The sequence below is a fragment of the Schistosoma haematobium genome, chromosome ZW, assembly GCF_000699445.3.
Source record: "Schistosoma haematobium chromosome ZW, whole genome shotgun sequence".
In the NCBI taxonomy this organism is placed as follows: domain Eukaryota; kingdom Metazoa; phylum Platyhelminthes; class Trematoda; order Strigeidida; family Schistosomatidae; genus Schistosoma; species Schistosoma haematobium.
In genome coordinates, this window is record NC_067195.1 from 85,431,031 (window position 1) to 85,443,238 (window position 12,208).

Consider the following 12,208-nt stretch of genomic DNA (forward strand, 5'->3'; position numbering starts at 1 on the left):
TGTTCTGTGTTATCTCTGAGTTAATATTTCGCTATCTACATCCCCTCTGAATTGTAGGCGCATGAACAGGGATTTCTTATTCACCATTAAAATTTTCACTTGACATATAAACTGATTCGAGTTAACATTTCATATGAGTCAATATCATATATCATTTAACAATCCTACAATTCACATGCTTTAGCTTTAAACGATGCACTTTGCCTTTCACCTGGCCACTTTTCCGATTATTGATTTCGATATGAGATATTTGTAGAACTTGAAGAGAATATTCTTCGTTCAAATATCAGTCTTTTAATATGATAGGGATCTTTAAGCAATTACTCAGGAATTGGTCACAACCTTCATATTCACCATATATATAAGCAAATGAAATGCATTAATTTAGAAAACGCTAGTAGGAGGATTTAGATGTGATTATATTAACTATGTTGAATAGTTAATCATCAAGAAGGTACAAGTATTTATAAATAGTTGTCTACACAAAATACTCAACATCCATTGACCGGATACCATCAGTAACAGTCTACTGTGGGAGAGAACAAATCAGCTTTCAGCTGATGAGGAAATTAGGAAAGGATGTTCAAAGTGAATAGGACATACATTACGCAAATCACCAAACTGCATCACGAGGCAAGCCCTAACTCGGAATCGTGAAGCGAAGCGGAAAAGAGGAAGATCAAGAGGATGAATATCAACTGGGAAGGATGGAGAATGTTGATGGGCGGTCTATCAGTCAGTCAGTCAGCTACAACGTAGGACCAGGCACATAGGTGCATCGGTCCAAGTTGCCATACCTCATTAACACAAAAAGATGGACACCGGGTTCATAAAAGTGGTCGATTCAGAGGTGGTAATGTATAAAAGAAAGATTGCAATAAGGATATAATACAAGAAGAAAGAATTAGTTCAGAGAAAGAAAGATATGAAGTGATTTTAATCTCTTAGTTTAAGGGAAGACAGAGAGTGTATACACTGACGCCATTGTGATCGATTCTGAGACATATCACACAGTCTCCAACCATTGGTTACGGTAGTCACGCGCACCGCAACCACGTAGTCTGCATCTACCAACATGGCTCAAACTAGAAGTTAGTGACTTCAAGCACTGATGCCACGTTTTGGTTTGTCCACCTTCAACTTTCTTCCAACCATCCCGAACACCGGTTAGCATTGCACGTCGTGGTAATACGTCTTCGGGCATACGCAACACGTAACCCAAGCATCTCACTCGACGAAGATTCACAAACTCATCAACTGATTTACCATCATTCCTTAATACCCTGCGTCTATGCTTTACCACGATGGGTAACATGTGTAAGTATATCATATTTTATGAGTTAACATAAATACAAGTAATACTATTAGTCTTTACATACGGTAAATAACACAATGTAGAACTAGCAGATAAATCAAAGAACAACTAATCGATATTGACCATTAGTGTCTAGTAATAGAAAGAGCAATTTTGTCCACCAAAGAATAATTAGGTTGAAAATTAATTAGATCCTAATAATTGAAGGTATGTGAAGTAACAATCTTGAAGTTGAGATAACAATGAACATAATGGAATGTAACAACCAAGTCAATACTTGAGTTTACTGTTGAAAGATTTTTAAAATAAAACTATTAATCTGTAAGGTTTAGAATGTTTGACTCATATGAAACACAGGTTATTAATAATTTTGAGTTATGTTAAAACTAATATACCCCTATTATCAATATGATTAGCACTAACTAAAGACTAACTACTCTAGAGTAAAATGAAAGTGTGATATGATACAACAATCCTAAGGAAACTATCTTCTAAGTCAGTGAGCATGTTTCTTTCTACTTCTTCTTCTTCATGAAATGTTATGATCTTAACTAGTTATTCTCACATGTTAACACAAATACAACAGTGATCATGTGCATAATTGAAAAGCTATCGTGATCATATGACACCTTAGACAAATCAAAACATACATCTTAATCATCAATCAATGAGGCTAAAGTATAAGGTAATGAAAATCAATACAGGGTTAAATACGTTTAATTAGAACTACACTATCAAATGTAATTTACAAACATCAGTCAGTTAGTCAGCTACAACATAGAACCAGCGCATATATGCATCGGTCCAAGTTGCCATACACAATTAGCACAAGATAAACATCAACAGTCATAGAATAGTGGTAATATTTACAAGAAAGATTGTGTGTAAGGACAGTACAGGAAGAAAGAATTAGAAAAAAATGTATAAAACAATTTTAATATCACGGTTTAACAGAAGACAAAGAGTGTGTATATATACACCTACACCATTATGATCGATTCTGAGCCATATCACACACAGTCTCCAATCATTGGTTATGATAGTCACGCGGACCCCAACCAAGTACTCTACATCTACCAATATGACTAAGATTAGAAGTTAGTGATTTCAAGGACTGATACCTCTTTTTGGTTTGGTCGCCCCTAACTCTCTTCCAACCATCCCCAACATTCACATCTTTTCCAAATGGAAGATTTCTTGATTATTTCATTCAAATGAATTACTACGTAGCATAAAATTAATACTCTATATATTCTTTTGTAAAACACCTTAATCATAATTACATGATTGATTGTTTCAGTAGAATTGTAAATGACATTCTGTCAGAACTAGTCAACTTTAAGACTATTGATGGACACATACAAGTATAAGATTTTTTGTTGGAGATGGTCAGTGAAACAGAAGAATACCGTTGAAGCGATTTTACACTAATACAATAACTTAGACAAATGAAATATGCACTGATTTAATAATTGGAACTTGTCATTCATATCCAGTAGATGAGATTCAAAACTTACTCATAAGTACACGAAACTCTCTTAGAACTTTTGTTCAACTTCAGATGATAAAATTAGATATGTTAATAATTGAAAAGACTATTAACAACTTAAAGTTATTAGCTCTGATTCCATTGATACACTACACCTATTGGACAATCTTTTCATTTTATCTAATTAAACACAAATATTGGTACAAGGAGGTATCTAGTAGATATAAGCTACATAAATCATTCGACTAGTGTGAGGGCTATGATGTTGCTCAGGTGCCCAGACAGAAGTAGGTGATTTTCTTTGAGGGACCACACCAACAGCCTTCAGCCTAAAGGTCTGATCCACAAAAAACGAAGTGAAGCAACGTCAGGAGATACAGTCCCATGGTAGCCGGTAACCAACAAGAGGTTCATACACCATTTATTCCTTCAAGATACTGGAGCTCATGCACACCATTGGTTTGGAATATGGGTTTTCCAACTCCTCTAAGTGGACTCTCCATACCCACCAACCCAATTAAAGCGCCGGACATTCGATTTTCGTCTTCTCAATTTCGTAAACAAAACCCTCACTTCGAGAATGCAGTGAGTAGAACTTCCCTGTTAGTGATTGTATGCATAATTGAAATGACTATTAACAACCTAACGATATTAGCTCTCAATACAATGATACATTGTACCTGTTGTACTATCTTTTGAAATGATCATCAAGTCGATCACGTAAATATCCACACACACACACATGCACACTGTTAGTAGTAAGATACTGATCGTACATATAAAAACAAAATTAAATACATCTGACCCCATAAAATTATCACGATAAATAAGGATCCACAATTATAGAACATCAAGTCATAATATCAATATTAAATTTTATTCCCCAATTATTAAAAGCAAAAAAAATCTTAATAATAAACGATTGTACAGCCTAAATTGAATTGAAGCCCAAAGAGACGATTAACAAATAGAATATTGATATTTCTGTTTATAAACAAACAAACAAACAAGCATATTTTCATTCATGGTTACTTGAATGGATCATCTATTGAATAATGAAGATTATAAAAAGGTAAGCAGAATAACGTCTTCAATGGATCTGGTGACATAGAGAAAAGATAATATTTGAATACTGAAAATCTTTGCTTATAGGGCACAATGCAAATAATACTTGATTTCTGTTATTCTGATATAGAAAGTTTACATAGGTAAGCTGATTGAATAAAATAATGATTAAATAGGGAAACTTAAGCAATAGACACTGATTGATTTATATAAAGCTTACATATATTTGTATAATATATATATATGTATGTAATATGCATGTGAATAGAAGCGGACAAATCGAATGAATGATAGTAATGCAAGAAAAAAAGACAAACTTACAATCCGATAGCATGCAAATATGGATTGAGGTGTAGAGATTTATCTAGCAATTAAAGAAGATATATCGAAAGGGATAAACGAATAGATCAATTGGTTAATCTGTTGACTTTTGAATAACCAAACAAGATTTATAATAAAAAAGAAGGAAGAAACACTTTCCAATATTTTCTTCGTTGAATTGAAATCTTTTAACGTGATGAACGTACAACAACTCTTTCTGTACGTACTGATATACAACGTGAACTCATAATTGCTAATATGGCAACTTGCATTGCAAATACTCCACCAACAGTAGCCAAAAAGTATGACCATGTATTATCAAATTTTCCAGTATATACTAAAATACCAGTAACTAAACAAGCTGTACCCAAATATAATAAAATAAAACGTGCAGTTATATAACTAGCACTAGCAACAATTACATCTGAACACAATCCAATTAAATCCAATATAAAGACTACTGTTAAAGCAATAACTCCAATAAGTAATAATGCTACAATAGCTATAATTGCATCTTTTGAATGTCCTCTTTGACATGAATCAAACAATCCTCCACATCTCCATTGTGATGTTGCCATACCAATAACAATTAATGTTATAGAAAGACCAAGAAGTGTAGTAGATAAACGACGTAATTCAATCATAATTTAATGAGACTGAGAAATAACAATGACTATAACAGCACGCACTTCACGAAGAATTATTTATAATAATAGTAATAATAAAACTAATTTATACCTTATGTTCTCATGATAGAAACTGGTACATTCATTGTTAATTAACCAATCATAAACATTGACATAGATAGATATACAAAGGGGTGTTTAGTGTTTAAAACATTTCCCTCGTTAAATTTAAACCGGATACTAAAATAAACCAATAATAATTTAGTTAATCTCTATATGCACACTACCCAATGAAAGTTTAGACTTGAATTATTGATCATGAATTTTTAACCAATTATCCTTTAAATGACTGAAGTTGATTAATCGAAAAACAAAAAAACAAACAACAGAAACCACTGACCAGTTTTATTTATCCAATCACTGCGATAGAAACATAAACTTTCTATTCCCATTTTCTAATCGTTAGAAAACATTTATGGTTGGACACTAGTGCTGCAGCCTGTTGGCTTTAGTAACAACGGTCTGATTATAACATTCTTTGATTTTGGAAATTATGTATGAAGTCGACAAGTTTTTTTTTTTACTTTGTATACAGTATTCATGTGTCACAATTGATTGATCACTGGGTGGTGATCAATCTCATGCTTGTCTAGTCCCTATTAGTGCAGATCGAATGCTATCGATCATGTTGCAATGTGGCCACCAGTCTAGGTGACTCGACACTGCGGGCACTATGTATTGAGATTAGATGGTGGTTGGAGGTAGTCAACAGGAAACCCTGGACCCGGGTTTCGTGCTACTTGGCACTCGTCAGCAAGGTGTACCTGTAATCTTGAGGGAACTGGTGCTCCCTGGCGGATTCGATCTCGTGTAACCCAGCTTCACAGTCAGAGACGTTACCACTGAGCTATCCGAGCCGTGACTAACCTCCTGTAGGACTGAGATGTAATCACAATTGATTGATCACTGGGTGGTGATCAATCTCATGCTTGTCTAGTCCCTATTCATGTGTCCTAAACTTGAGTACTGTATACAAACGACTAATCCCTGCTTTAAAAAAAGACATTTAGCTTTTCGAAAAGATACAGAGAATAGCAATTAAGCTGATTCCTGGAATAGTGAAGCTCTCGTATTTGATGCTCGGTTGACTAAACTAAACTTATTCCTGTTATCATATCGAAGAACTAAAGGTGACTTGATTACAGTTTTCAAATTACTTAGTGATAAGTTTGCACCTGATATGCCTTCATATTTTTGTGTCTTCAAAAACAGAGAATTTACGAGGATATTCCAAAATAGTTCACAAGCCCAGAGCAAATAAATTGTTAGTTAACTATCGATTTTCCCATCGAATCAACAACGTGCAGAATTCGTTACACCTCAACACGTGATTGAAACTCCATCTGTTGACTCTTTCAAAGAAAAATTGAATCAACTGAGAGACCATCATTGTCAAGATTAACACAAGCCATCAAGCCTCCTGTCCTTTCCAAACTGAATCTGAAACTGGAACTGAAGCAGCAATTGGGAGCCATTTATTTTCAGGACGAGGACTGGGAAATCATTTCGAAGTAGGGGCAATTACAGTGTCACTACGGATTAGCTATAATCTTAAACAACTGGAGAAAAGAAAATAAAAACAGAGAGCACAGAAAAACAATGAGGCTGTCGTTATTCATGTAAAAGGTTGATTTATGACCTCAGTTTTGGACATATATTATTCAAATTAATCCGACTGACCAGACACAGTAAGAAGGTAAAATATCTGAAAGCTGAGATGTTTAGTAAGTGTCCTGAGTAAAAACAATTATTCAACAATTGATGTTATTAACGGGATGGGATATTGTTAAAGGTGTAAGAATATTCAAGGCAGATTCAGAAGAGGAGTAACCATCGATTTGGCGAACAAATGATGGCACTGATTTTATTTTATGGGTACTCGTGATTCCAAAATACACAAGCGATTCTTCGAAGACATCTATGATCAAATACTTGTAATCTAGGAATATCCTCTATTGTTAATGGAAATGTTTCACATCCATAAAGTAGAACAAAGCAAATTACTGTACTCACCAACAGTCGGATTTTTAATACCCATTTCCCTGATAAGTCTGAATAATTCTCTACTGTTTACTATCATTGCTGTCTTCTCCATTTCTTCTGATGTCGTTAAACACCACTTCTCACGATCACTGAGTGCGCTTTATATCAGCTTACGTTCAAGCTGTCTCCAATCCTCATCGTGTTTGGACTCAGATGGAATTAGTTTCCGAACATATATCATTTGAATAGACGCTGCCGAAATCCACTGATTTTCCCTAAAATTTGGTTTAAGGTGCTAGTAGATATCACTAATGTTTCCACAGCTTTACCACGAGATGGATATCATATTCATGGTTGACTAACTCCTTTATTTATTCCTGTAAATATTTTTTTTCAATGAAGACGCTAAAGATCAATTCTACAATAGGCTGCAGTCAATCATCGAGAAGTGTCCAACAAAGGACCTGACTATTCTGATGGGAGATTTCAACTCCAAGGTTGGAACGGACAACACTGGATATGAAGACATCATGGGATGACACGGACTGGGAGAAAGGAATAAAAATGGTGATAGATTCGCAAATCTATGTGCCTTCAATAAACTGGTCATAGGCGGCACCATATTCCCACATAAACGCATTCACACAACCACATGGACTTCACCGGATCACACCACACGAAACCAAGTCGACCATATCTGCATCAACAAAACGTTCAGGAGGACTATAGAGGACGTGAGAACCAAGGGAGGAGCTGATATAGCATCAGATCATCACTTGCTGGTCGCCAAGATGAAATTGAAACTCAAGAAGCACTGGACAACGGGGCAGACAATATCACAAAAGTTCAATACGGCCTTTCTTCAAGGATACTGACAAACTCAACAAATTCAATATAGTCCTCAGCAACAAGTTTCAGGCCTTTCATGATCTACTCAATGAAGAAGGAACTACTATGGAGAGCAACTGGAAGGGGATCAAAGAAGCAATCACTTCAACATGTCATGAGGTTCTGGGTCACAAGAAGCACCATCACAAGGAATGGATTACTGTTGATACACTGGATAATATTCAAGAAAGGAGGAACAAGAAAGCAGCAATCAATACCAGTCGAACAAGAGCAGAAAAAGCCAAGGCACAAGCTGAATACACAGAAGTAAACAAACAAGTGAAGCGGAGCGTCCGAACCGACAAACGTAAATATGTGGAAGATTTAGCAACGACGGCGGAAATGGCTGCAAGAGAAGGAAACATGAGACAACTGTATGACACGACAAATAAACTGTCTGGAAATCGCCGCAAACCAGAACGACCAGTGAAAAGCAAGGAAGGCGATGTAATCACCAACATTGAAGAGCAACAAAACAGGTGGGTAGAACACTTCAAAGAACTCTTGAATCGACCAGCTCCACTGAACCCACCCAACATCGAAGCAGCACACACGGACCTCCCAATCAATGTTGGCCCACCAACAATTGAAGAAATCAGCATGGCCATCAGACAAATCAAGAGTGACAAAGCAGCAGGACCAGATAACATCCCAGCACAGGCACTAAAAGCAGACGTAGCGGTAACTGCAAGGATACTCCACATTCTCTTCAATAAGATTTGGGATGAGGAACAAGGACCAACAGACTGGAAAGAAGGACTTCTGACCAAAATTCCGAAGGAAGGAGATCTCAGCAACTGTGATAACTACAGGGGCATCACTCTTCTCTCAATACCAGGAAAAGTCTTCAACAGTGTATTGTTAAACAAGATGAAGGACTGTGTAGACGCCCAACTTCGTGATCAACAGGCAGGATTCCGTAAGGATAGATCGTGTACAGACCAAATCGCAACTCTACGGATCATTGTGGAACAATCAATTGAATGGAATTCATCACTCTACATCGACTTCATTGGCTACGAAAAAGCATTTGATGACGTGGACAGAACAGCACTATGGAAGCTTCTTCGACACTACGGCGTGCCTCAGAAGATAGTCAATATCATACGGCATTCCTATGATGGATTAAACTGAAAAATCGTGCATGGAGGACAGTTGACAAAGTCGTTCGAAGTGAAGACCGTTGTCAGGCAAGATTGCTTACTCTTGTAGTGTCAGTCATTATTTTAAGCCCATATATCTTATATTCTAGTTTTCTGACATTCCATTTTATTCATTCTACTTGAGTCATATTTTGACCTTGTCAATTATTCACTTACCAGTCTTGACTGTTTTTATATATGAGCGTATATGTGTGAACACTTCATGTCCCATGACTCATCACATGTCTGTAGCTTTATTTTGTCTGTCTATAAATATTGAGTAACGCTCGACAAAAATGGAGGTGGCTTCCCAGCCATCTTCCATACGTGTGATTTTTGCTTTGCTGTGCTTCATTCACTTTATGTACGAAATATATGTATTCTCAAGTCAATTCTCGTTATTCGACTTATTTAATTCCGTTATTGGATAACGCGATTTAAGTCGACGATTATATACGAGAATCAGCGATAACAATCATTCATACGCTCTAAATGGAGTCAGATTAATGGGCCGCCACACTCTCACTCTTTCTCTTTCTCCTGGCGATCGACTGGATCATGAAGACGTCAACATCTGAAGGGAAGCACGGGATACAATGGACATCTCGGATGCAGTTGGACGATCTAGACTTCGCAGATGATCTGGCCCTTCTATCCCAAACGCGACAACAAATGCAGGAGAAGACGAACAGTGTGGCAGCAGCCTCAACAGCAGTAGGTCTCAATATACACAATGGGAAAAGCAGGATTCTCCGATACAACACAGAATGCACCAATCCAATCACGCTTGACGGAGAAGATTTGGAAGATGTAAAAACCTTTACGTATTTGGGCAGCATTATTGATGAACAGGGTGGATCTGATTCAGATGTGAAGGCGCGGATCGGCAAAACAAGAGCAGCATATTTACAACTGAGGAACATCTGGAATTCAAAGCAACTATCTGTCAACCAACACCAAGGTCAGAATTTTCAATACAAATGTCAAGACAGTTCTACTGTATGGGGCAGAAACCTGGAGAACTACGAAAGCCATCATCCAGAAAATACAGGTGTTTATTAACAGTTGTCTACGCAAAATACTTCAGATCTGTTGGCCGGACACTATTAGCAACAACCAACTGTGGGAGAGAACAAACCAGATCCCAGCGGAGTAAGAAATCAGGAAGAAGCGATGGAAGTGGATAGGACACACATTGAGGAAAGCGCCCAACTGCGTCACAAGACAAGCCCTCACATGAAATTTTCAAGGCTAAACAAAGGAAAAGAGGAAGACCAAAGAACACATTACACCGAGGAATGGAGATAGATATGAGAAAAATGAACAATAATTGGAAGGAAATAGAAAAAAGGCCCAGGACAGAGTGGGTTAGAGAATGCTGGTCTGCGACCTGTGCTCCATATGGAGTAACAGGCGTAAGTAATTTGAAGTAAGTAAATATTTTTTAATAATTTCATCATTAAGTTAAATTCTAGAGATTCTTCTTCTTGTGGTTCTTCCAAGTCCATTAATATGCGTACACATACGTTTTGGAACTGGATCATGATCTGAGTTTAAACATGTGCCCCATAATGAGCATTAGACTTCTACCGAATTCCTTCAACGATGACTAGTGACAATATGATCTATTGGAGTATAATTTTGAGTTGATCGTGGGTGTTTCCAAGTCAGACAGTGTTTTACTTATGTTTAAAGTAGGTGATTGCTAGAAATGGACAGTTATCTGAGGATAGTTGCAGTAGATAATCGTCATTATCTGTTCGCTTAGCCCCAACACCATAAGGTCAGCCTAAGTGCCTTTCGAATAGGTTTATTCTACCTACTTAAGAAATAAAAACACACATCATCATATTCCAGCATAGCGATTAGATTTTTGAAGGAGTTTGGATAGCTTCCTATATAACTCATCTTTGACTTCATCCGATATGCAATCAGTTGGATAGTAGACAAAGATATTGAAGAGGCAGCGGCACGTGTCCCTGTCTTTTTGAGTTCTTACTGTCTCACTTAGTCCAACATCTCACAAGTGACTGTCGATTGGAAATCAGTATTACAGAGACTGTTCTGCTTTGAAATTAGTGCTATACCTACACCACCAATCCCATGGAAGTAGCGGTAGGATCTCCAGATACATTAAGATGAAGTGACGGTTCTTTATACTGACGAGGTGAGGTCGGATGAGTGATTGTAATTGAATCACATATGTGCGTTTCGGAGACGCAGCATACAACGATGGCGCGAGATTCTTAAATCCTAGAAGCCTGTTGTCCTCTCTGACACAAGATTTTTACACTAAAAGCTTCAACATGTAATTTGTAGTAAGATTTTAAGAGACCGGCAATAACATTTCATTAACTCAAATCACTTGTATTAGTGGGATGTGGTGATGAAAATACAGGAGAAGGGTTAGTTGTAGGGATGTAGGGATTCCATCGTCAACAAGATGGTCTCGGGTGCAGAAAGAGGTATGAGGGTGGTTGCCCACATCATAGAAGGATACTTCTTCTTGAGGGGTCTAAAAAAGAAGCTGAATTGGTAGTGATGTTAGCGGACTGGAAGTGTGATCGTAGACTCCTAGGGACGACTGCTTAAGGCCGGTCGCGCATATGTTGGCTCTGCACTTCAAAAGGTCTCACCACTAAAGACGGAAACTCATGGAGTACAGTGACCCGTGAAATTTTTAGGTTCGGCCTTTTTTTAACTACTTCCTCCCTTTGTAAGAGGGCAGCATAGATGCAGGTGCTGGTTTTTTCGAGGGAAACACCTCACTGCTGCAATACCTCTCTACAGTTAGCAGTATGATTTTAATCTTAGACCTTAAGTATCTGCTTTTAGTTTTGCCGTTTTTCAACCGACCTGCCTGGGATTTAAGAACCTACAGAAACATGTGTTCCAGACAATATATCTCGGTTGAGTTATTACGATAGGCAAGCCCGACTACCACGTCAAGGTAGCCGCTACGGTCACGACGCTACTGTTATGCTTGTTCTTATTTGAGTTAGAGCTAAAACTATGGGCGACTAGTTGTCTTCACCCAGAGATCATTCAACCAACTCAGTAGATTTATTTTCCTGAACCCATCAATTCATATATTACTATTGTTTTAAAAATTTACCATACTATTTGAATTGTAGACAAACCAGTGACCCAGAGTTTTCAAAACAGATTGACAGCTTAATTTTGATCGCACTACGAGTCACAAGATTCCGAAGTTCTGTAAGAGCACTTATAAAGTCAACAGACTGAATATCCACATGAAATATATAGCAGTGAATGAGGCAGAGAGATTTCTCATTCTGCATATTCTTTAACAAAATAT

At 37.2% G+C, this 12,208-nt stretch overlaps 1 protein-coding gene across 1 annotated transcript; it reads left to right on the forward strand.

Moving 5' to 3' along the window:
- Positions 1-9,259: 9,259 nt before the first annotated feature.
- Positions 9,260-10,177, forward strand: LAMC1_24 (Laminin subunit gamma-1). Its single transcript, XM_051208749.1, has one exon. The coding sequence runs from the start codon at positions 9,448-9,450 to the stop codon at positions 9,949-9,951; it is 504 nt and encodes a 167-aa protein (XP_051072731.1). The 5' UTR covers positions 9,260-9,447; the 3' UTR covers positions 9,952-10,177.
- Positions 10,178-12,208: the final 2,031 nt, after the last annotated feature.